Below are 27,487 nucleotides of genomic sequence, written 5' to 3'. Positions count from 1 at the left end.
GTAAAGGGTGGACTACCTTGTCCCACCCTTGTTCTAGTTAGTTCTAGTTAGTCCCACATAAAACCACACCAAACATAGGACAATTGTGTTATGTCATGTCCTGTCCCACCCTGTCTAACGTACCAAACACACCCTTAAGGAAGCTTTGAGCTGGCTTGAGCAACGTGGTAGTGGAAACCGATTTCTTTACCATGCGGAGGAATCAAACGACGCTATCTTCCTTTGACTCGATCATCCAAGACTGCAAGCTAATTCTTGAAAAGACTTCGAAAAATTCTGGTCATTTTGTTCAAGCGGTCGGCAAACACAATTAGAGTTTATACCCGATTTCGGATTCCTAAATCCGTAACTGCTTACGATCCTAAAGCTCACTCAATCGTTCCGTGATCTTGCTCACGTGAAGAAGAAAAACAAACCGTTTAAACTTATTAACGACTTGGTGACCTTGTCACACATCGCATATGCATTTCCACGAGCGTGAAAGGACCAAAACGTCATTTCACAAGAAGTTTAATGGATTCGACATCTCATATCAACAAAATAACCATAATTTTCTTATATTTGCTCAACTAGCAAGAAACGGGATGCCATGACATTCCATTTCAAACGAGACCACATGATACAACGGTTGTTTCCGATGAACCAAAACTATGCAAGAACATTCATGGTCCAGAAAACTAACTAAATATTAAAGGCGAAAAACCGCGAGCAGTAGAGAATACTGCATAGACTACAGTTTGTACAGTGGGCGAACGAGAAGCTGAAGAGAATTAGCACAGTATGACTGCTGGTAATAAGCCTTCCATAAATCTGAAAACTACCATCTGCTTCTTCCTTGAGGACCATCACCACCATTTTTTATCGGATAAAGATATAAGCTGCAAAAAAGCAAAGCTCAAAGATGTCACCTTCAGATATGAATCAAGACAGAAAGCACAAAACTATGAGAACTTCTGTTCATCCAATAGGGCCATGTCCATGGGCAACAGCAAATTGGTATCCAGTAAATATGCTTATATGGTTTTCTAGAGGCTTTGCCTCATTGGGGAGCAATGTTCTAACATGAAATTTCAACTTCTGTTCACGAGACAATGCAACTCCAAAAGCATGTTGTGGATCCAACAAGCTTTCGCAACCACATTCTCAACCCCCTAGCATTCAACCTCTGCACTGGAACAGGCGAGGGTGGGTTGCCGTTTCAAGGACCAAGAGATGATATTGTCCCCGAGAAAAACACAATAACCAAAGGTGGAGGGTCCGGTGTTGGGGCACCCACACCAATCTGCATCAGTGTAAGATACTAACCCTGTGATAAAGATGAGTATAGATGCATACCAAGATCAAGAGTGCCTTAAAAGGTACCACAAGATACACTTCAAGGCATGCAGGTGGTGCTCTCAAGGGTCATGCATGCATAAGAGAAAATGTTGCACGACATAAGAGATCGGATCTCGTGAAAATCAAATACTGAAGGGCATCTGCAAGACTGCGATAATGAGAAGGATCACCATACTTATTGCACCTCTTAAGATTCATCCCCGTCTGGATGTCCTTTATAAAAAACCCCGAAAGAATCAATTCAACAAATACAACATTATCCATGGTGAACTGACAAACAAATTTGAGGCTTTTAGTTGGTTTAAGAGCATGCAAAACGTTTGTGAGGGAAAGGGGAGGGTATGGCAGGGATACGTAGGATTGACCACGATCAGAAATAATGAATCATATGACCATTATCGACGACAACAGTTCTATCCATGCTCAAATTAAAATAGGACGAAAAAGCACCTTGGTTGGAAGCCAGGTGCATAGTGACACAGGTGTCCATATACTGGTTGTCGTCCGAGGGATTGAGTGCCATGGTGTAGAGAGCAACATCAATATTTGTCCGAGCATAAGCAGAAAACGATGCACCATAGGAAGTGTGTTGCAGTCTCGGGCCTAACACCCTGGTGTTTTACAGGATTCACGCATTGGTTTCTGTGACCTGGTCGGTTGCTAGGATAAGTACAGGGTGGAGTGCCCCATGTTGAATGCTGAGAGGAAGGTGGATCAATGTGACGAGAAGAAATAGTGGCTGACATGAAGGCTATCTCAGAGGCATTAGTGACGGCTTGCTGAGCTTGTCGGGTTCTTCTAAAGTGAGCATTGAACTTGCATGCTATCAATTTTTTTCACTCTTCTGGTTTCTTGTTTTTTTCATAATCAGCATTGCTAAGACCCTAATGCCAACATTCTAGCCATTCTATGTTAGGGGTGTAAATGACATGAGACAACTCGCGAGCGTCAAAACACGACTCAAATAGGCTCGACTCTAACTCAAGCTCAACATACTAACGAGACGAGCTACCGGTACTTGACTCGAAAAGCTTGTGAGATACTCGATTTTTTTATATATAATTAGTTTCATAATATAATGTGAAATTTATAAATAAACTTAGCAATACAAAAGAATGTCGTATATTTTTTGATATTTGAACAAAATTGTACATTTTTAACTATAAAAATTAATCAATTATTTTTTATTAAAATCATAATTAGAAAAAGACAAAAAAAAGTGTTGGTGAAGTTGTCCGACGTTGGAAAATAGATACTAAGTGGTTCAAATAATCTTTTTGAAGAAATGAAATCTGTCAAAGGAATGAAATGTTATCAGGTTTGACCAAGTATTTGGTTGGTAGAAAACGGAATCTATCAAATGAATTGGAATCTATCTGTTTGGTTGACAAAGGAATAATGACAAAAATACCCTTTCTTTGATATATTTTTTAATTATAATATTAACATTTGATATGAAAAAATAAGTAAATTACCATTTATTAAATCATATATAAACATAAAACTTGTAAAAAGTTTGATATAATCATATACCAAACCGTTCATACACGTTACTGCATTTTGTTGTCAAACCCTTCTTACACATGACTCTAGGTTACCGAACCACAACATCGAAGCAATAAGTACCAAAAATAATGTTCATACACATCTATAAGCCGATCACTGGTCTAACGTAAACCAAAAATATTATTTTTAAAGCAAACTGGTCATTGATCCAACATAAACCGGATCCAAATAAGTACAAAGATGTGTACTCCAAATAGTAATTACCACCAATCAAAAATATTGTTTTCAAAACAAACCGGTCATTGGTTCAACATGAACCGGACCCAGTTTTTGCGCCTTTCCTACTTCAAGCTCCAAAAAGTTATCACATATTCAAATTCTTTTGTTATCTTTCGCAATGCAGTGAACAATTTTGTTTCAAAAAATGTTCCAAAATTTTCAAGCTCATTGGCGATCATGGAAGTTTTTTTTGAACATTTCCAGTTCAACTTCTATCAAAGAAGCGGATGCTTTCATAAGTTTGTTCCCAACCATAAATGTTGCATTGATGATTACCTCATATAAATGATCATTTTCTAGTCTTCCTTTTCTTGCTACCACTTGTACATTTTTGACTTTGCAGATTAGAGGCATCATCTTGCTCCTAGGAAGGTTGTTATCAGAGTGATTGATATATTCTTTCATGCTTGTATCTTCCATAGTATCTCTCACTCTATTCTATCCTCGCCAAAAGCAATGCACAAATCCTCAATATGAGGAAACATCTCGTTTTTCTATTTGCCGCCTCTTTGTGAACCTATTTCATATCACCAGTCGCAACATTTAATTATAAAACAACAAAATCTAATTACATTTTTTAAAACATAACAAATGAATATGTACCTGTAGATAAGATGGTGGTTCAGAAGTCGCACAATATTTTTTGCTATCAAAACCAAAACAACTAGTATTACTATCATGCAACATGCCATAAACAACCTACCAAAAAAATTTCATTGTCTTTATCCTAGACAGAAAATGGGGTTTACCCAATATACCAAAAATGGGAAGTGATTCTTTTAAAGCTTGTTTTAAATGTTGTAAATAGCCAGATTTGAAGCCATTGTCAACTTCAAACACTACCTTATTTACCAAACTCTCAACAAGTTTAGCATCTTCAAGTGAAGACCAAACCTGATAGTTTCTTCGATGACTCGTCATACCTATGGTAACATAAACATAATCATAAACAAGTGCAGCAAAAATAAAACCATAAAAGGTAGCACTCCAAAATTGAACCATAACATCAATTAGATTGGTCTTGGAGTGCTACCTTTTATGGTTGTATTTTTAATGCACTTGTTTATGATTATGTTTATGTAAGCATAGTTATGACAAGTCATGGAAGAAACTATCGGGTTTGGTCTTCACTTGAAGATGCTAAACTCGTTGAGAGTTCGGTAAATATGGTAAATAATGGAATGTTTAAAGCTGACAACGGCTTCAAATCTGGATATTTACAACACTCAAAATAACAGAATCACTTCCCAATTCTGATATATTGGGTAAATCCCATATTAAGTCGAGGATAAAGACAAGGAAAAAAAGTTGGCAGGTTGTTTATGGCAAGTTGCATGGTAGTAATACTAGCAGGTTTGGTTTTGATAGCAAAGAATATTGTGTGACTGCTAAACCACCAGGAGTTTATCTACATATACATATTCAATTTTTATGTTTAAAAAGTGTAATTATATTTTGTTGTTTTATAATTAAATGTTACGACTTATGATATGAAATAGGTTCACAAAGAGAAGGCAAAATGGAAAAACAAGACATTTCCTCATATTGAGGATTTGTGCATTGTTTTTGGCGAGGATATAGCTAACGGGAATAGAATGAGAGAAGCTTTGGAGATGGAAGATACCACGAAAGAACATATCAATCAATCCAAGGATAACCTTTCTAACAAGCAAGATGATACTTCTAATGCACAAACAAATGTTCAAAGTCAAGTATCTACAAGTGGTAGCAAGAAAAGAAAAAACAGAAGTGATCCTTTACATGAGGTAATCAACAACGCAACATTTATGCTTGGGGACAAACTTATGAAAGCATATGCTTCTTTGGTAGTAGTTGAATGGGAAATGTTCAAAAAAACTTCCATGATCGCCGATGAGCTTGAGAAGCTTGGAACATTTTCTGAAACGGAAATGTTCACTGCATTGCGAAAGATAACAAAAGAATTTGAATCTTGATAAGTTTTTGGAACTTAAAAGAGGAAAGGCGTGAAAAAAGGGTCCGGCTTTCATATTGGACCAAAATGATCGGTTTGTTTTGAAAACAATATTTTTGGTTGGTGGTAATTAATGTTTGGAGTACCAATCTTTGGTACTTATTTTTGGGTCGGGTTTATGTTGGACAACGATTGGTTTGCTTTAAAACAATATTTTTGGTTTACATTAGAGCAATGATCGGTCTATAGATGTGTATGAACATTATTTTTGGTACTTATTGCTTCGATGTTATGGTTCGGCTACATATAGCCATGTGTAAAAATGGTTTGATAACAATATCTATGTATGTATTTGATGTGTTAATGTGTATGAACGGTTTGGTTTATGATCATATCAAATTTTTTACACGTTTTATGTTTATATATGATTTAATAAATGGTAATTTACATATATTTTCACATTCAATGTTAATTTTATAATTATCTATGATTAAAAAATATCAAAGAAAGGGTATTTTTATCATTTTTCATTATTCCATTCCAATTCCTTTGTAGACCAAACAAAGATATCCCAATTCATTTGACAGATTACATTCCATTTCCTGCCAACCAAACACTTAGAAAAAATAAAAAATCGTGGTTAGTAGCCAAAGCCATTGGGTCAAACCTGATAACATTTCATTCCAATTCCTTCCATATTCCAATTCCTTTGGCAAATTTCATTCTTTCAGAAAACATTCTGTGAACCAAACGCCCCCTAAAGGAAGGGTGAAGAGGTGTTATAAAGAGAGATAGGTGATTAGAGTTTTTAACTTTCTCAATTTGATAATGAAATTTGAGGTGCATCCTTGACTTTTATAAAGTTTAAGAGAACACCTTCTAAGTTTAATAATTTATAAGAGAAGACCCTGAAATTTCATAAATTTCAGCAGAAGAGCTTGGCTCTAGTTAGTTTAAGTTTGATACTGGTTCGAGCTTCAAATGAGTTCAAGCTCGAGTTCAAGTTCAAACAATTTCAATTGAGTTTGAGCCGAGTTTAGTTTTTAAGTACTCGCGAGTTTTCGAGTTGAGTTCAAGCTTGGTAAATGGCTATTGAGTTCGAGTCGAGTAGACCACTACTCAAGCTCGACTCGCATCATTTACACCCCTATATGTGATAGTTGTGGAGGAAGGTTAGATATCTTTAATTGAGAGGGCTTTAGATTTGGAGGCCATTAGACCTAAGGTAGCATTTGGTAGGCAGACAGACAGGACAAGTTATTTTTTTGATGTTTGAAGGCTTTAGATTTGGAGGCCATTAGACCTAAGGTAGCATTTGGTAGGCAAACAGACTAGACAAGTTGTTTGTTTGATGTTTGGCACGACTAGGACTGGGTTGGACACGTTGCCCCTAAATGTTTAATGATTTTATATGGTGGTTACTGATAGTATTGGAAGAGGAGGTGGTGACTACAACAGAGGTGAAGGTGGTGGGCGTAGAGGTGTAGTGGCGGGCGTTGGTTGTAGAGGATGTGGAGATGGTAGACAGTGGTGGTGGTGGTGGCGGCGATGGCAGCCGTGGATATGGAAGTGGTGGTTGTAGAGGAGGAGCCATGGAGGTGGTGACGGGATGATGGTAGGTGGCCGATAGTGATGGAGGTGGCCGCCAATGGTGGTAATGACGAAGATGTGCGGTGGTGGCTGGTGGTCAACGGTGGTTGTGGAGGATGTGCAGATGGTGAATGTTGAGGTGGAGGTGGAGGTGGAGGTGGAGGTGGAGGTGGAGGTGGAGGTGGAGGTGGGCAGTGACAATGGTAGCTGATGATGGTGGAGGTGGGGATTATGGAGGTAATCAAGGGTAGCCATCACCAATGGTGGCAACAACGGTGATGAGAGGTGGTGACCATTAAACCAAATATCATATTAGTGTTATATCAAATGAGGGTAGATAGGTAACGTCTTAGTTTTGTCCCATCTAGGTGGAACAAAAAAAAAGCCTTTTTTGTCCCATCCAGCCCCTGGCCCATGTCGCGCCAAATGCGGAACATTAAGTTTTGTCCTGTCCTGCCCAGTCCCATGTACCAAACGCAGCCTAACGGCAACCAGAGCATGTGTAAAAGAACCCGAGATCAAGGTTCTAGGGGATTCCAGACAACCCCTTCACAAGATGCTTGCAACCATGGCTCCATGAAGTCTCAACATTCCATTGAAGAGCCTTTTACCCGTTTCTACATAGGAGAAGAGGTAAGTAACCTTGATGAAGATGTTGCTCTTTCTAGCCTGTTCAAATCAGGGAGTTTCCACTGATTGGCATTCCTGCTTCATGTCTTAGATCGGGACTCCTTCCTCAATGGCGAGGCTCTTGCCTCTGAGATGGCTAGGTATATGAGGCTTCTGGCTTCCGTTCAGCTTTCCTTAGACACTCCTGCCCTTGAGGGGCTTCACCCATACCTGGTGTGTGGAAAATTCCCTTGCTGGGATGGTTGAGGTACCACTTCTTTCCTGTTCATATTTTTTTGTGTTTTCCTCCTTTTTCTTAATGTCTTTTTAGTTCACCAGTGAACTCCTTTGTGTTGTATAGGCCTTCTCCTTGTCAGCCTATGGTTTGGGAGAAAACACTCCAAAAGACCACAAGACATGTGAACAATTTGAGATATATATATATATATATACACACACACACACACACATATATATATATATATATCCACCAAGGATTTAAGAAGTGGGTAATCATCAAGTGCCTAGAAAGAGAGCTTCTTGAGCATACCCCACTTTCAAATCATGACCAGAAGGAGGCTAAGAAGATGAAGGAAGAGATGGAGGGAGCGAAGAAGGACGCTACTGATGTTTTAGGCCAAAATTGGGATGCTACAAGCCCAGAACTACAGGAGGTGGCTAAAAGGCTGATCAAGGTCGAGGAGCAGGTTATCGAGAAGCACTGTGCCAACATCAGGAAATGCATCCATGAAAGGAAGACAATCATATCAACAACCTACGGGCAAGTGGACTTCATAGTGCAAAGGAATGATCCCGTAGACACCACAACGGCGTGTACAAGCTGTCAGGGATGTCAATCTAGACTACTAAGTAGGTTTTTTCGACCCCGAAAACAATCCCACCATCAGGCCTTCCAACTCTTCTCCTGAGCTGCCTTCTTCCTACGGTTCTTTGCTTCTCTGTTTCCCCTTTTTGAAATTTGTAACTTGTGGGCAATCTATTGAAGGGGCAATCTGTGAAGCAACCACAATAGCCATGGAAGAGCTTGAAGCCTTTCCTAATTGTAATAGAGTCTAATTAGCTTGTACTTTGTAACCCTTTGGGGATTTTCATGAATAGAAGGAATGACTCTTTTATCCCCAACTATTTTGAATATTTGTTCTCTTATCCTGCTCCATATAGCTTCTAGCTATAACTGCTATGAAGTTTGAACACCATCTTTATTTTGTTCTACTTTAAACTTCAAGTGCTTAGAATGATTTTTTGATCGAGTTTCCAGCATTGTACTCTAGGTACCCAGGGCTGATGTCACAACACGAGAGGCCTCAGTATACATGCTTGGTTGTGATAACCGTTGGCCCTTCCTTTGCTTTTCAAAACATCAGCTGTTGAAGGTCTTCATTAGCTTTGCTCCAAATTCCCGAATCATACTTGGCAACTTGTTTCCCAAAAGGTACTGAGCTTGTTCTGTGTAGAATCTCGAGTTCTGGTAGCCGATAAGAAACCCTTTGAATTTTCTACCCACAAGTTGAGTTCCATCGTCGTTAATGAGCACCTTGGGACCCAATCAGACTATAGCACTTTGGTAGAAATACTTTTGCATCGTTTCTCTGAAATGGTCCTAAGGGGTCGAGCATCTACCTACTTGGTCATGTAGCTGATGACTAAAATACAAATTTTCTACTATCCTCGTGCGGTGGTGACCAAGCTTGCAACATCAATCCCCTAGACGACAAGTGGAATGGGGCTTCGATCACTGATAATTCCTTTGAGGACAGAGTTGAAAATGTAGTACACACATAGGGTCATCTAGGCTACCTTTTCAAAGATGAGGGTGTCTAGAAATCCAAAATAAATTGTTCATTCCACCATTTGTCACAACATGAGGCCATCTTGGTGGGCATGTTTGCCTTGAAGTTTTATCATGGTCAAGTTAAAAGTTTGAACTATTATATCTGACGGGCTTCCTTTGCCCATGTTGCCTACCGAAGTGCTTACCACTAGCTAGGACTCCATGATCTATCTGCCAAGTGAGTGGTCTCTTTGAAGTTTGAACTTCCTAACATATGCTCTAAAAGTGAGTGGTCTTTTTCATGTTCCCTTGGGTCTTGCACATTGCAATGGCTCACAAAGTTCTTTTAATTGTTAGAAGAAGTTGATGGAGACAAGATTTAGCACTCTATAGCAGGTTTGGGCCGAGTACTGAACCCCCATTATAGCATTGTTGTTTTACTAGCCAGGGACCGCTCTAGGTTGGGGATCGAGGCATCGCCTGGTTGTCCATTCTCTTCGGTGTTGACGTTTTCCAAGAATTGAGACCTAGCTGGCATGTTGCTATAAAGTAACAACTACAGTTTTGTTGAAAAAGTGTCCTTGTGCTCGTGCTATTGAGTCCAGTAAACTGATGGATGACTCCATCCACTGCCTAGTGGACCAACTCCATGGCATTTGGAAAAGGTTCAAAATGCCGAGAGGTCTCTCCAACAATTACTTCCAGCTTAGCAGGATAAGGCATGATAGGAAACAAACATTCAGTATTCTAAAACACCTGACAGCATTGGTTCCATTGTACTCAAAACTCCTAAGAGAAGGTAATCAACCTTCCATGTCTCTTTATCACTTCTAGCGAACTTGCTAATGTGTCTCTAGTTATTAGTGGTGTGTATAATTCGATTTGAACCAAGGGCAAGGACTGGTCCCATTTGAAACCAAAACTAGAGTTGGCAACATATAGTGCAGTTCCCATTTCCAATATTTTAGAAATTTGGGGTCTTGGTTGGGTGCACTTGGTACGCCGATGGAACTGGAATAGACTCGACGAGCGAGAGTGAGGTAGGCAGGTGAAAGAATTGTGAAAGGTTTTAGGGTTTTAACTAGACATGGGTAATTTTAGTAATTTACCAATCTTGTCCCATCTCCCTAACTTTTGTGCAGCCTATTTTTGTGGGACGAAAAGTATACATTTTTGTCTCACTCTGTCTCATCCTCTACCAGTTTATTGTTGCGTAAAAAATGGACGACTTTTTCTTTTGTCTTCCGCTGTTCCGTTCTGTCCCTCGTACCAAATGCACCATGACGTACCGTTTCTGTTTTTTTATTCATTCTACAAAACGAATATTTGATGATTATGTGCATGTACAGTTTTACCATCATAATTTAGGAAGGACATACACTTCCTAGGTTATCCATAAATGATGATCTAAAATCTCATTAAAGAAAACCAAAATGTTTGTGCAATGAATCTTGAAAATAACATTTTCAATTTATGGTTCTCGGTTCTAACTTTTCCGAATTTTTGGATTCAGTTTGGTCCAGTTCTAGACCAGTGCAGAGCCCTGGTTAGTATCGATGTACTGAAGAAACATAAATATCAGGATAAACTATGTAGATAAATCACTAACCTGGCGAGCAACTTGTTCTAGGCGTATCTTTTCTGGAGTCGATTCTCCTATCAAGTTGGCCTTTCCAAGACCCAGATTTTGAGCCTTTTGGTTCTCTTCATTCCGTTCGCTAGATGCACATCCATTGATCAAAGCCCCTCTTTTCCTCTTCCTCTGGAACGTGTACTTGATAACTCTATCAGTCATTGGTTGACTCGGAACCTCGCTGGTCTCAGAAGCCTTTGTCTCTGAAATCTTTAACGGAGGATCAACCTGTGCTTCTACGCTCTGTAATGATTCATCTTTTTCTAGTCTCGTGGGAATAAGTTCCACCCTAATTGTGCTCTGACTATCACACGTTCTTACTAGATCTTCATCGGAGATTTCCTGTATGGCTGTATCATTTGGATGTTTGACTGAACTTGGAGAAGTCAAACATGAATCCTCAGCTGCTACATCCATCTCCTTTACTTGCTCCAAAATTACTTCTTTCTCCTCCATACTGCACAGGCTATCAACCCCAAGTGAGGGTGATTTACGTAATTTATCTAGTGCTTCATCCTCTTTGACAATTGACTCGGGCTTTATGTCATCCATTTGCAGAGAAAATGATAATTCCTTATCCGGCTGGGTCCGTTCACACGCACGGATTCTCTGAGTACACCCATTTCTATATAGCTCAGTTTCTTTGCTTCTCAATATTATAGAAGGTAAATCCCCGTTACCGATTAAAGATTTCTTTAAAGGAAATAAAGAATTATAAAGTCTCTGGCTTTTGTTTGTCTGATCTATATTTGAATTGGGTTGTACTTCTGAAGGAGGGAATGGAATGGATTCAGAGGTTCTCGGTACATTTCCCATTGATGCATCATCTACTTGTACTGGATGCTTTACTTCTTTGCTTTGTGAGAACCTCTCAAGTTCCATCTCGACTGCTCTCAACTCCTCCCTGAGGTCTTTCACTATGTCTTCCGCCTCCTGAAGTTGTGCTTCGAGTTCTTCAATTTTCTTTTGTTGGGTACACGACGCCACTGCTGCTTCGTTAATCTGCCAAAAATTTCAAAATGGATATGCATCATATTTTACTTGTGAAAGCAGTGAACGAGAAGTAGAAAACTACATGTAATACTTTTAAAGGTTACTATCATAAAGCGTATGAACAGTTAATAGAAGATACATGGGTTCCGTCATCCAAGAGAAGACTTCTCAGCCATGGTTATCTTAAGATCACAACACAACTCTATTGTCTCTACATCTTAATCTTAATCATCACACAATGACTCTTAGGTTATGGTTGGCCAACTAGCTGTTAGCTAAAAAAACTAGTTGTTGGCTCATAAGCTAGCTGTTACTTGATAAGCTAGTCACTTTTGGTAAAAACTAGCTGATAAGTTAGATGACAATGTAAAATGACCTAAAAGAACATATTAAAAAAGTAATTCAGAAATATTAAAGGGCATAATTGGAAAAAAGTGAAAAAAAGCCCCTAGAGCTTATTTTTCAATATGTTCTTATCAAAAAGCCTCTAGTTTATGGCTTATCAAACGGGGATTTTTTTTTTTTGATTAACTTGAATATCCAACCCGTTATGCGAGCCGACTAATCCCAGGGCGACTACCTGCTTTGCAGATAACCCGGAGTCACCGCATTTGAACCTCCGTGGCCACAAGGGATTTTTATTCCTCCTTCGATTTGAACCTGAGACCTCCTGATACTTTTGACCTTTGGAGCCAAGCTCAAACCAATCAGACACCACCCTTGTGGCTATTTCAATAAGCTCAAAAAATAAGCTAGCTTATGGTTGCCAAGCATGGCCTTATTTTTCTTTCTCAAGCACCCCCAACAACTTTAAAAACCCTTCTCTGCTCCCATTCACCAAAATATGGAAGTGTGTGTGTCTGTTAATGCGAGTGAGACACATATTTCTAATCTTTTTGGCCGTTGGCCCAACATATTGAAGGTATCTGGACAGGAATGTTTTGCAGTTTGCACCCTTAAAGGGACTTAAATTAACCACTAACTTGGTTCATTGAAACAAAGGGGGACCGTAATTTACCAAGGCTTGCAGGCTTTGCGAAGTTAGGAAGGAAAATCTCTGTACGCAGTCTTTCCCTTGCGTTGCTGCAAAGAGAATGTTTCTATAACTCGAACCCGTGAAAGTAACCTTATTGGTTCCTATACATCGTGCAGTTTCCCAAGTTAGTGATACACTTATTGCGTTGTTACTTTCTTTAACGTGTTCCATTGAATTACACCACGTGTAAAATATGACATGTTTGTCGTAGAATCTAATATTAATCGTTTGTTTCGTGTTTGAGTTTCATCCTACTTAAGGGTAAACCATGTGAAGTCTATATATAGAAGACGTGGTATTCATGGTAGGAATCAAATGATCTTTATAAATGGTCCTCAACATGCGCGATTCATTTAAACATGTACTCAAAAAGAGAGAAGATAATCGTAGAAACTTAAGGATATCTTCAAAATGCATATGGATCACACAACATTGAGCATAGACCTACTGAAAGAAATAATTCCTAGTCTCCAACATGAAATCAATCCCTTGTAGCCATGAAGGTTCACCTATGATGACTCCATGCCATTCATGGTCGCCCAGGGGATTAGTCTGTGCGTGTAAGCTGGCCCGGATACCCACAATCACCCAAAACAATAAAGACCGCATCTTTTAAGCTATAACATGGTATACTTGACCATACACAACTTACAAGCTACACGACACCACCACCAAAGATGACATTCACCAACATGATTGAGATTATGACATAATAGTTTATCCAAATTCATATAGTGAAGTTTTTCCTATTGCACCAAACGATCAAGAAATCTTTGGCATTGAACAAAACAGAATGCCCATCAACAATCAAGAAATCTTTGGCATTGAACAAAACAGAATGCCCATCAACAATCAAGAAATCTTTGGCATGTACGAAGAAAACCCCCAAAATTCGTCAACTCTTTGACTAAATTCATAACTTAAACCAAACAAAACAAGACTCCGGCCGAAAGAAATCATAACAGAAAGTTGCAATTTAACCAAAACATCTAGTATCTGATCAATGCATTCTTGAATCAAGATTATAACCCCAAACAGAACAATTAAACTAAACCCTTCGTATTCAAAAATCGACCAAGATTCCAAACAATACAAACCCAACCTTTAAATGGGATCATTACTAAACCCTAAGCACATAAACCTTCATTCAAATTCAAAATCAAAATCAAGTAATCAAAGTAAACCCCACTTACCAAAATGCGAACAAAAAGTGGAATTTTGAAAGTTTCTGTTCATACCTTGGAATCCATCATCTTTTTTAGTCTCAAAAGCATCTGAAGTGCATCTTCTTTAGCGTTTTTAAGCTCGTATTCAAACCGAAGAGCTTTCCGTTCAGACACCATAATCCTCGCCGCTGCTTCTTTCGCCGTATTGAGTATAATATCCGCATACGCCTTCTTCAAAGCTGTTAATCTCTGCAACAATCAAATGCAAAACAACCCAAAATCAGGCACCCAACAAAATGTAAACAAAGAAGATCAAACTCGATCCCTCGATGAAAGAAAAAACCAAAAACCCAAATCAAGAACGAAAAAACGGTTAAATTTCTATATTCTCGAGAGAGTAGCGCCACCAGCCACGGTGGCGTGGAGCGTCGGAGAGATGAATGGGTGTTTGAATTTACCTCGTCGGCGTCCATCCTTAAAGCATCGAAGAAATTGATTTGTTTTCAGACCTTAAAGAGAGAGAAAGGGAAAAGGGTTAGTTGTTGCCTCTCTTCGTAAGCAGCTGTCTGTTACGAACTGAAAGTTCTGTTGCCCTTGTTACGGTTTTACCCCTGGTTTTTTCTGAATTTCCGATAATGCCACTATTTGGTTAAACCTACGAACCGTAACATCGTTGGTCCGGTTTCTGCCATTTTCATTCTCATGTTTTTCCAATGGGCGCGCGACACAAAGTGGTTTTTGAGCACGTGTCATAATCTAGAGGTTACACGTGGAAAACCATCTTCTTTTTAGATAAATCTTCAATTATTTGGAATTTTTTTGGAGTGTGTATTTACGTGACACAATGAGATATAAATTTTATTGTAAATTACAATTTTAAGGTTTTAAGTATAAAATTCTTTTGGGTTCTTTCACTATTGTTGATTCAGTCCATTTTTGTTCCGCCTCTGAGTTTGTAGGTTGGTGATAATAATCATGCTTTTTTAACTTCACGAGATGAACTTTACATCTTTAATATTTCCATAAACGATGCCAATTGTTAAAACCATCTTAAGAATCGACTCTAATGATAAGATCTGTCATAAAGTCAATGACGGGCATTGAACAAGATATCGAGAGCAAGGTTATGACACGAGACGTGTCCCATACACCAACATTAATCCAAGTAGCGACTATTTAAGATGAGGTAGGTGTCATGGTGTCTTGAGGCACATTATGGGTGTGCATTTTGTTATTTCTAGTCTGAATTTTGACTTTATTTTATCTTTTTAGGTTTTTTTAAATGGTCGTTTTTTTATCGTGTTATGAGCTATTTAAATAACACTTTTGTGGACTTTATAGTTTATATATATAATTATCCCTTGACATTTGGATCAATTAATCTAACAGTTTGAGAGAGGTTTTTCTGTTTTGTATTTTATAAGGTTTTCACCTGAATCTAAGTGTGTGAGTGTGTGTAGGGGTGGTTTCAAATACAAACTATGTAATTCTTACAAACCATTATATTAGGAAACAATTGAGATATTATGGATAACTATCATGATTCATTAATTATGATTAAGATATATATATATATATATATATATATATATATATGAAAGATGATAAAGTTCATTCATTATGATCATGACTTTGAATTAGAAAACAAAATAAAAAATCATATCTTTATTAGACTATATGCACGGTTAAAATTGGTTTGTAAAGTTTGTTAACTATATATGTATGTACATATGTATATATGTATGTATGTATAAATTACATACACACACAAACACACGATATCAATATATGTTTTTTATATGAATTTAAATTATTTGATATCATTGAGTAATAGTAACAAAAATACATGTGTCTATATATATATATATATATATATATATAGAGAGAGAGAGAGAGAGAGAGAGAGAGAGAGAGAGGGGGGTTTAGGGAAAACCCCTCAAAAAACTGAAAAACCGAGGAACACCACAGTAACCATTCATTTGGACGGTATGCATGTGTGCCGACAAGTAATTAAAGTTGTTTCTTGGTTTTTATGCATATGTGCATGTTATGCACTTGTGCATACCCGACAAAAGTGCTTACAAATTACTTGTATGCACATATGCATACCGTCAGTGATGAAATGTTATCAGAATGTTTCTCAGGGGTTTTTTTTTTTTTTTTTAACCTTTATATCTAACTCGTTATACAAATTGCTTAAAATTACCATTATGCACAGATACATACTGTCCAGATGAATGGTTACCAGTGTGTGGGTTTTTTTTTTTTTTTTTTTTGCGGTTTTTCCTGAACTTGGTCCTATATTTATTATGTAAAAATGATTAAATCAAATGAGAACCACGAAAATATTATAAAACCATGAAGACGTGAAAAAACATTTTCTTGCATTTTTCCCCCATCACATGCTAGAATTTAAGGTATTTTTCACATATATTTGTTTTATAACGATATAGTTTCACACGCATTTATTTTGTATTGTGAAACTTTTTATATATAATTTTCATTTCATTATGTGATTAAAAAGAGTTCTACATAGATTTTTTCACCATATGAAAAGAAATGAAACAATAGCTAAAATCACGTGGGATGAAAAAAAATCATGGTGAAAAATATATTTTTATATCAGTTCTTACGAGTTTATTTCCTTTTTGTAGTTCTCGAGTCCTTGTAAAAATGTATAAAATGTTTATAAAATAAATCATTTAATATTCACATGATTTTTTTTATTTATAACTATTATATGATAGAGTTGGGTTCCGGTGAGAATGAGAGTTAAGGTTAGAAGCATAAGAAAGAATCTCTACCCTTGGATGTACATTAGGATGTGATGCGCGGAGATGAGATGCACTGGATGTCTGGATCAATCCTCGTATCAAACACGATTCATGGGTGGATTTGAGATTAAAGGTGATCAAATGACCAGATCTCTTCTTACGCTTTTTACCTTAGCTCTTTTTCTTCCACAATCCTTTGCCTTATATGATATATACATATACACACCCATACATATAGGTGGAGGTTCAAACCAGAACACCTCCATTTTACGAGAATGCGGGAACACCCTTATCACATGTGATAATACACGTGAGGGAACCTGGTAGCGTGCAGACGACGTGTTCTGCGACTTAGGTCGCGCCAAAGGTCGTCTGCGTCTGTGATTTAGCATCACATGCGATGGTCTTGATGGATTATAGCATCACATCAAAAACACCCTTATCATATGTGATAATACATGCGATGGGGCTTAATGGTGTAAGGACGACTTGGCCAACAACCAAGATCGCGCCAAAAGTCGCATGCGTCACTGATTTAGTATCACATGTGTATCATATGTGATGAAATAATAATATCACATGTGATTGTCTATAGTAAAAGGATGTTTTCGCCTTCTCGTAAAATGAAAGTGTTCTCGTTTGAACCCTTTCATATATATGTACATATATATATAGGCGAAGGATCATGTGAGAAGAGAAGTTATTGTGAGAAGTATAAGAGGAGATCCGAACTCTTGATCACTTTTAATCTCATGGCCACCCATGAATTGTGCTTTAGAAGGAAATTGATCTAATGCCTCTCAGCGCACCTCATTAGTGTTGATATTAAATTAGGGTTGAACCAAGAGCGAAGATCTCTTCTTACGTTTCTCATCATAACTTTCATTCTCACTGTAACCCAACCATATATATAATCATTAAATAACATATAGAGGCAACTTACCATTTACGACTTGGTGACGACACGTGTTTATTTGGATCACAACAAAAATGCTAAAACTCATCTTGCTTCTTCGATAAAAAATTGCATCCCATGAACTCGAAATGACCTGAAAATCAACCAAAATCACAAGAGCGAACGATGGTACACGACACAAATTAAAGATTCAAGTACAATGGTAGAATAACAAAAGGGTCTGAAAATGAATGCTAAAACATGAGAAGGAAGAACCCAAAAAACACTTAACATGGTTCAAATTTTATAATTGATATAAAATTGCTATACATATGTATATATATATACACACACACATATATATATATATATATATATATGGAAGGGTTCAAACGAGAAACCCTGTGATTTGCGAAAACGCGAAAACAACCTATTAACCTCATATTGTGATAACAATAAAAATTAAAAGATTTTTTTAAATTAAAAATGAAATTAAAACAATTCAAAAAAATTTGAGAGGCAAAAGGGTAATATTGGAATTCAAAGTGATAAAATTTTAAAAACACGATCACACTAAACCCAATAATTTGGATAACATAATGAGCTATTATGGTTATCGCTTATTTCAACACGATTTGTTGTGATTTGGGTGATAATTATGTGATTTTCACACAATTATCACAAAGATTCCGCTCGGCTAGGGTTAACTTTTAGGAAATCGACTACCGATTTGGTGTGATATAGATGTGATAATCATGTGATATCACTATCATAACAGCACACTCGATTTGATCATGGTTTCGACGGTTATAACATCACTTGCGCACTCAATTTGATCATGGTTTTGATCGGTTAGGGTTAGACAATCACACACTTATCACAACGATTACTCATGATTTTGATAGGTTATGATTACACTCGATTGATCATGCTTTCGATAGGTTATGGTTACACAATCACATAATTATCACAAGGGAAGAGAAGAGATTGCAAACGAACATGATCAATCCAGGAAAAAAATGGATTAATTAATTAAAATAAAATAAAAATTACTTAACTACATTATTGTCCTTATTAATTTATTTATATTTAATATAAGTTAATTTATGAATTAAAAAAGTTTGAAGCTATTTGGTTGTTCTTGTGTTCTCGTAAATCACATGGATTCTCGTTTGAACCTCCACACACACACACACACACACACACACATATATATATATATATATATATATGTAGAGAGAGATAGAGAGAGAGTTTGTTTCAAATGCAACCCATCACATTTGTACAACCAATGCAACCMAATAAATTGAAATGTTTATGAAAATGATGAGAGTTCATTTATTATGATTTGAATATTTATGAAAGATGAATATAGTTTATGAATTGTGATCAATATTTTTTATTAGGAAACAATCAAAATTTCTATAAAATCGCATATTCATCAAATTAAATGGACGATTGAGATTGAGTTGTATTGGTTGTACAAATGCAAATGATTATATAATAACCAACCCCTCTCTCTATATATATAATTTGTAATTTTTTGTTTTTGTTTTTAGGATGTACAAAGTTAATCCGCATAAGGGCCTAAAGTTTTGTATCGTCTTATCATCTAATTTGATTAATATATAAACATACGGGTGTGATCATTAAATGATGGTACGTGACCGATTATTCGACATCGAGTGGGAATGGATGTATATATTAATGGATCCATAAAACTTATTTAGGGATGTTTATGGTTTAAGTTGATCGGATTAAAGATATTTGAACAACTCAATCCAATACTTGCGGTTTGGAAAATCTCAACTCAATCCAATGCTTCCGGTTTGAAAAATATCAATTCAACCCAACTCAAACCAAAGTGTAACCAAACCCAATGCAAACCATACAGATTGGTCGGGTTGATACGTTAATACATCAAAATATTATTCTAATATGAATATGTTGTTTTCTCCAATTTACTCATAATTATTTTTTTCATTATCAACCATTTGGTACAACTTATTCATACTTTTTAAATATTTAGTATATCACATTCAATTATTTTTTCTCAATTTGTGCACACACATACACACATCTATGTTCATAGTTACTGAACATATATATGTGTATATGAAAAGGGTTCATGATGGTGTAATTATCTAATGCACGTATTAAAGGAAACTCAACGATCATATTAGATCCAATAAATAAAGAGATATCGAGTTCATTCGGTTGAGTTGAGTTCAAATAGAAGTAACCCAATACCTACGTCTTTAAGATTTTACAACTCAAATAGATATCAGGTTGAGTTATATCACGTTGGGTTGAGTTGATCGGGTTTTTGAGCACCCTAAGTGTGAACTAACTTGCCACTCATATGTATTGTGTAATATACCGAGTCAAGTTAAATACAAGTAGTATATCTTTTGAAGTGTTCCATTAAAATATATTGAGCACGCCATTATCCACTCACGTCTTCTTTAACCCTAAATACCAAAATATCAAGTTGGCTCATTCGTCATTATCTTGAAAAAAAGTTTGTGATGCTGAACTGGACTTCCGATAATAAAATCGGAAATCCAAATCTGGGTCAGTCCCTGCAAAAACAATGTTTGTTCAATTACTCTTTTTACCCGCATAACAAGGGCTAGAAAAACAAGTAATTTCTGCTGGGCTGTAAGAATCGGTATTGAACATCCCCCTGTAATTGTACTGATCAGGGTTTGACAGAAGAACTTTCTAAGAAACCAGAGACCTCGTATGTGAAGTAAATCATTGCACCTATGGTCCAACTCTGTTCGATGAAATGAGGCATATTCTATATGGTATTTTCTACATGCATCTTACTGCCTAATTAATCTGTTGATCATCAGATATTAGTGTAAGTACAATTATTCATGCTTTAACAACCATCGTGTCTATGAAAATCGAACGGAAAATCTTTTGGCAGCATAATGATTTCCCATAGATTTTGGTGTCACTAATTGGTGGACGTATCGGAACACCATATCTTTAGCAACATCTATTTTTATTGTTTAAAATCAATTTACAGGGGTTAAAGTGTGAATTAATGGAAATTTCAGGGGGTGTAAATTACAAACATCACACTAGAAGGGCCATTATTGCATTTCACCCAATTCTTTTAAGCGGCAAATAAAACCTGTTATCCACAACGAAGTTGCTGTGTTTCTTCTTCTTCTTCTTCTTCCCCTTCCCCTTCCCCTTCCCCTTCAACCCCGCAGCAGCTCAAACTCCATCGTTGGCTTCTTGCGTCTCTTTGCTCTCTCTCTCTCAAGAACACAGAATTACACGGGAAAGGAAGTGAATTTTCAATCTCAGCGCGTAAAATATACTGTCGACTCATGCGAACTAAAACCCTAGCAACAAGATGACACTCTCATACCACCACTCTATCTCGCCAATTCTCATCCGTAGTACGAACAAACCCACCATACAGGTGTACAGTTTCCCCCAATTTACCACTCGAGGGTTCAAATTTTCTGGCCGCCGGTCAATCGTAATCTGCGAGAGCTCAGTAGCCAAACCACCCGGATCCAGATCCAGGACGAGATCCAAACCCAAACCGAAAGAGCTTGTTTTCGGATACCCTTCAAGTAGTGTCGAGAAGGGTAAGTACAGCTACGAGGTTGAAAGCCTACTCAACAAACTTTCCAGCTTACCCCCACGAGGCAGTGTAGCGCGTTGCCTCGAGCCGTTCAAGAACAAGCTTAGCCTCAATGACTTTGCTTTGGTTTTTAAAGAACTGGCACAACGTGGAGACTGGCAAAGGTCTTTACGACTCTTTAAGCAAATGCAGAGGCAGGTTTGGTCTAAGCCAAACGATCATATTTACACGATAGTTATTGGAATTTTGGGTCGTGAAGGTCTTCTTGATAAATGTTCCGAGGTGTTCGATGAAATGCCTAGCGATGGGGTGCCTCGTAGCGTGTTTTCATATACTTCCATTATCAATGCCTATGGGCGTAACGGTCAGTATGAAATTTCCTTACAACTTCTTGATAGAATGAAGAAAGAGCGCATTCCCCCCAATAATTTGACTTATAATACCGTGATTAATTCCTGTGCTAGAGGTGGGTATGAATGGGAAGGCTTATTGAGTATATTTGCTGAAATGAGACACGAAGGGTTACAACCAGATTTAGTTACTTATAATACTTTGCTTGCTGCTTGTGCTAATAGAGGTTTAGGTGATGAAGCCGTAATGGTTTTCAGGAGTATGAACGAGGGTGGAACCATACCAGATACTACTAGTTATGATTACTTAGTTCAGACTTTTGGTAAATTGGGTAATCTTAGCAAGGTTTCAGAACTTCTTAGGGAGATGGAGTCCAGAGGGAATTTACCCGAAGCATCATGCTATAATGTTTTATTGGAAGCATACTCAGATTTAGAACAAATTAAGGAGGCAATGGATGTTTTTAGGCAAATGCAGACGGCTGGTTGTGTAGCTAATGCAATGACTTACACTATTCTGTTGAATCTTTTTGGGAGGCAAGGGAGGTACGATGAAGTCCGTGAACTTTTTCTTGAAATGAAAGTTAGCAGTATGGGGCTGGATGCTGGTACTTACAACATTCTTATAGATGTTTTTGGTGAAGGTGGGTATTTTAAGGAGGTGATAACTTTATTTAATGATATGGTAGAAGAGAAGATTGAACCGAATATGGAGACATATGAGGGATTGATAGTTGCATGTGGGAAGGGAGGGCTTCATGAAGATGCCAAGAGGATTCTACTGCACATGAGGCAGAATGGATTAGTGCCAAGTCCAAAGGCTTATACTGGGATTGTGGAAGCTTATGGACAGGCTGCGTTATATGAGGAAGCTCTTGTTACTTTTAATACAATGAATGAACTGGGGAGCATTCCAACTGTTGAGACCTTTAACTCTTTGATTGATGTGTTTGCCAGAGGAGGACTGTATAAAGAATCTGAAGCAATAGTATCTAGAATGGATGAAAGTGGTGTTTCAGGGGACAAAGATACATTTAATAGTGTAATTGAAGCATTTAGACAAGCAGGACAGTTTGAAGACGCTATTAAAGCCTATGTTGATATGGAAAAGGCAAAGTGTAACCCAGATGAACGGACCCTTGAGGCAGTTCTGAGTGTTTACTGCTTTGCAGGTCTTGTTGATGAGAGTGAAGAGCAGTTTCAGGAGATTGAGAAAATGGTTGTGTTGCCTAGTGTCATGAGCTACTGCATGATGCTGGCAATTTATGCAAAGAATGAAAGGTCAGTTATGAAATAATGCTGATTTACAACTTACATGGCTTTATCATTTTCTTTATGATAATTCAGCACAAAATTGATTTATAGTATGCTTTCACTAAATTGTTGATGATACAACATTCTCATAACAAGGAATTTAGAACATCATTCCTCAATTCCAGTTTCTTTTACAGCTTTGGTATTTCAAATTTTCAGGTGGGACGATGCCTATAAATTGCTGCATGAGATGATCAAATGTGATTCATCGAATGTTCATCAGGTGATTGGGCAGATGATTAGGGGAGATTATGATGATGCCTCCAATTGGCAAATGGTAGAGTATGTCTTTGATAAACTAAATACAGAAGGTCGTGGTTTAGGATTGAGGTTCTACAACGCACTGCTAGAAGCTCTTTGGTGGTTAGGCCAGAAGGAAAGAGCTACAAGAGTGCTTAAGGAAGCAACAAAGAGAGGACTTTTGCCTGAAATATTCCGTAACAACAAGCGTGTGTGGTCTGTCGATGTACACAGGTATAGTTGCAATGCTTTTCTTTTAGTTAAAAAATATGTGGAAATACAGTTACATTAGAAAGTTGTAGATAAGCAATCTTGTACATGTTGTTTCTCAATCTGTAGGTTGTGGCCTGGTGGTGCGTGTGCGGCTATATCAGTTTGGTTTGAGGACATGTATCAGAAGTTAGTGGATGGAGAGGATCTTCCTCATCTAGCTTCTGTGGTTGTGGTGTAAGTTCCTTCCCCCAACTTGGTGGTTGTGTGTTAATTTTGTTCCCACAAATTGTTAACGAGAACAGGACTCCTTGGTCCCAAATATAGTTATCCTTGTTCTGAATTTGGCTTGAAGATAGATCTTTTTGTAGCGTCATAAATAGGGGTGAGTTTAGTTGAGCCAAACCCGAGCTTGCTCGGCTCATGAAAGAATCAGCAGTCTGGGACTCTGGGTAGACTCCTGTTTTTTCTCTCTCAAAGAACTCTAACTTGAGCTCAGCTTTGCCAAAAGCTGGAGCCTTGGCTTGCCTCGTATAAGGTTGGTTTCTATGAGCTGGTGTAGGTTTATATAGTCCTGGGCCTAGGGTTGGCTTGTATGCACTTGTCTAAAATTTAAAACTGAACCCATCGAGCGAAGTTACAACGTCCCTCGTCAAACATCTACAAAGTCCCCAAGAGGCCATGACTAGTGATTGTAAAAAAAATACAAATAACACTGACCGGCATTTTAAGGTTAGATGGGTTTGTCTCACTTGAGTTCTGCTCTTTTAGGCTCACTGAGCTGCCAACATTAGTCACATTAAGCTAGAGCTTGGCTCAGATGGTCAAACCAGTTGGTCTGCTTGGCTTGCCAGTTTTTTTACGAGATCTCACAGTATCTGTCTAGCCAGCTTGTCTTGCCTACACCTGCATTTACAATTAGCCAACTATTTCTAAACAGGATTGTGGGCAATGTAAGACGTGGGATGCCTTGAGAACGTTTATTTCATACTGTTGGAGTTCCACATCGGCTAGACTTGGACCCCCCTTTCTCCTTGGTATATGTTGGACCCCTCTCTCTCCTCAAGGGCTCTTTTTTAGAGTAATCTATGGGGTTCTACATATTTTATCATGGTATCAAAGTTAAGGTCTACCACTCTTAAGGACTCGGTATTCTGGGGGCAATTTGTACATGGCTAGCCCCTCTTGACACTTTGGGACAATCTGTGCCAGTCTAGCCTCCGTTGGAGGGGCGTGTTGAGTTTTTTGGAGGTAATCTAATGGAGTTCCACATATTCTATCATAGTATGGAAAATGTGCAAAGGGATTAGGGGAATGATCTCCGCTCAGGAATGAGAATGCTCGAATATAGGATGATCAGCAATAGCACTCTAGTAGTGGTGAAAATCTGTCAACAGCTTATTTGGTTCCAGTCTTAACCCTTTTCTAGTCCTACTAACTATTAGTTGACATTATTTGGAGGTTCTTATCTTTTGGCAACTTCTTTACGGTTCTGAATGCCTTGGGATATTTTCTGTTTGACAAACATAAATAGCATTAAGTTCTTAACAAGATCCTTCTGAAATATGATTAAATCGATCCCGCCTGAATATCAGCTTTGTTTTGATGACAATCACTCCAACCTGACACAGTTCAATGGTATATATATATTTTTTTTTTCAAGCAGAAGAGGGCAGATGGAGAAGAGCTCCATAACACGAGATTTTCCCGTTGCAAAGATCACGTATTCGCTTTTGAAGGATGGTGTTTCATCATCGTTCTGTTTACCCGGATGGAACAAGGGAAGAATCGTGTGTCAACAAGCTCAGCTTAAGCGGATTCTAGGTGATATGGAATCAGGTTCTGAAAAACTCGGGATTATTAGTTTGAGTAATTCCCCCATTCCCGTTTTGGAATCAAGAACAAACAAAGCTAAGAAGAAGAAAGGCAGTATGAAAGAGGAAGTAAAGGGAGGCGGTATAAATGGTGGGACGAATATCGATACACGAACAGAGCTGGTGACGGGCTCCATTTGAAGAACGAAACAAATGCCGGCATAATCAAGCTGATTTCGATGATCGAAAAGTGGCTACAGGTATGCATCCCCCACCCCGCAAGAGGTTGAAAGTGAAAAACTGATATTGTGTGGTTTAAGAAGGTAGAATTAAAAGCCAATTTTGATCTGTTAGAATAATCTGAGTTATGAAATTGTAGTAGTTGTTGTTGAGAGTAAAGAAAGCTTTAAGGTCTGTAATTAATGGACATCAGAGCTGTTTGTATTTGAAAAATCCATTTTTTTTTCTCTCCCCACACACACACACACACACACACACACATATATATATATATATATATATATGGTAAAGTTTAAAGAGAAAACCGTAAAAAATGAAAAATTGAAAAACACTTGTAATCGTTCATTTGAATGGTATGTACATGTGCATATTGGTAATTTTAAGCAATTTATCCAATATGCACGTATGCATAACATGCACATGTACATAAGTACTAAAAAACAACTTCAATTACCGGTATATATACGAGCATATCGTCTAGAAGAATATTTACCACTTCTCATTTTAAATATAAAAAATCTAAAATATATATAATAATGTGAATTCTAACAAAATACTAATTATTATCTTTTTAAAATATTATATAATTAAATAAAAGAATAAGTGACTTTATTATTAAATCTAAATTAAATTGTAATAAAAAATTGAATTAAAGAAATTCACAAAAAACAACTATTAAATATTTAATTTGATACTAAAATGATACTAATTTTTTTCAATTTTTTATGATACATTTAAATTTATATTTTATTTAAAAAATAAAAATACTATCGTTTTTTTTTCAGTATCACATAAAATCATATTATAACATTGATGAGAACAAAATAAAATAAAATATTAAAAGTGATATATATTTCGCTTCATTCTACGAGTAACATGCTAGTATTATCTGTACTATATTATAAAACATTTGACAAAAACTCTTAAAAACTATTTTTTATGCACGAAATAATGTTTATTGATGCATATTACTTAAAATTTAAGATTTCAAGTAAATTATGCATAAATACAACTTATTAAAGCTCCATATTTGAATTCCCGTAACAAACTGCAGATAAACATAATCAAATATTGGATAAACATCTTATTTTAAATATAAAAAACCTAAAATATAATTAGAATAATCATTGAGTTCTAACAGAATACTTAATTATTATCTTTATAAAAAATTACATTATTAAACCTAAATTAAATTTATTTGTTACTAAACCTAAATTAAATTATAATTAAAAAAATTGAATTAAGAAAATTACACCAAAACATAAGAATTTTTAAAAAAGTTAATTTGATATTGATATCGATATATTTTTTTTCTTCTAAATTTTATGATATTTTAAAATTTATATTTTATTCAAAAATAAAAACATTATCGCTTTCTTACAACCACATAAAACCGTTTATATCGTCATATCGTATTAAATCAAGATATGTTTCGATGCATTGTATGAATACCCTTCTGGTATTATATTAATAGATATATTAATTGATGGAAGGGTTTGAATCACGTTCGGTTGCGTCAACATCCTCTCCATGAATCAAATGTGGGAAATGCTTCACCCACGGTCCAAAAACACTATTATTTTTATACACATCATCACCACTCATTATGCACACAATACGATTTTATATATACTTTAATATGTATATATATATATATATATAATATTTGTGGATAAAAATATATAATAAAAAACATAATTGAACCATCAAAATTAATTTTTTTAATTTTTGATAAATAATTATGAAGGTACTTTTTCTATGTAAAGTTGATGAAACAATTGGCGCTTTATACCATCTTCTACCCACAATATTATTAGCAACATTAAAAAAAATGATGTGTCTATAATTAAAACTATTTTCCATTTTAATCTAAGCTTAAAAACAAATCCTATAATATGATAATATAACGGGTGTTTGAGATTACTTATAAAAACAACTTATTAACTTATTCTGGTGTGACACTGGTAATAAACACTTTTGAGTGTTTGGATAAACAACTTATACTGCTGCCAAACCGGTAATAAAAAGTTTTTGAAAAAGTTAAACTTTTCTGACTTATAATAAGTTGATAAGTACTTTTGTAGAAAAACATAAGTTGTTTCAAATAAGCAATCCCAAACACCCCCATAATATATTTGTAGGGCCAAAGAATGCACCATCATATT

General features: G+C 36.7%; 2 protein-coding genes across 4 annotated transcripts; one reads left to right on the top strand and one right to left on the bottom strand.

Annotated features, from left to right (window-relative positions):
- Positions 1-534: 534 nt before the first annotated feature.
- Positions 535-14,419, bottom strand: LOC112509337. Of its 2 annotated transcripts, none has more exons than XM_025114246.1 (4): positions 14,334-14,419; positions 13,948-14,124; positions 10,657-11,682; positions 535-878 (listed from the first exon to the last, which is right to left on the bottom strand). In XM_025114246.1, exons 1-4 carry the CDS (start codon positions 14,346-14,348, stop codon positions 846-848), a joined length of 1,251 nt encoding a protein of 416 aa, XP_024970014.1. In that variant the 5' UTR covers positions 14,349-14,419; the 3' UTR covers positions 535-845. The 2 variants fall into 2 exon arrangements, with proteins under 2 accessions (XP_024970014.1, XP_024970013.1); XM_025114245.1 differs by lacking the exon at positions 535-878 and adding an exon at positions 889-1,486.
- A 6,352-nt stretch (positions 14,420-20,771) lies between these two features.
- Positions 20,772-25,547, top strand: LOC112510430 (pentatricopeptide repeat-containing protein At1g74850, chloroplastic). 2 transcript variants are annotated; one of them, XM_025115839.1, is made up of 4 exons: positions 20,772-22,785; positions 22,978-23,292; positions 23,398-23,505; positions 24,935-25,547. In XM_025115839.1, exons 1-4 carry the CDS (start codon positions 20,918-20,920, stop codon positions 25,281-25,283), a joined length of 2,640 nt encoding a protein of 879 aa, XP_024971607.1. In that variant the 5' UTR covers positions 20,772-20,917; the 3' UTR covers positions 25,284-25,547. The 2 variants fall into 2 exon arrangements, with proteins under 2 accessions (XP_024971607.1, XP_024971606.1); XM_025115838.1 differs by having other exon boundaries at positions 24,932-25,547.
- Positions 25,548-27,487: the final 1,940 nt, after the last annotated feature.

Source organism: Cynara cardunculus (assembly GCF_001531365.2).
Source record: "Cynara cardunculus var. scolymus isolate 2C chromosome LG 3, CcrdV1, whole genome shotgun sequence".
In the NCBI taxonomy this organism is placed as follows: Eukaryota; Viridiplantae; Streptophyta; class Magnoliopsida; order Asterales; family Asteraceae; genus Cynara; species Cynara cardunculus.
This window is presented reverse-complemented; position numbering and strand designations above follow the sequence as displayed.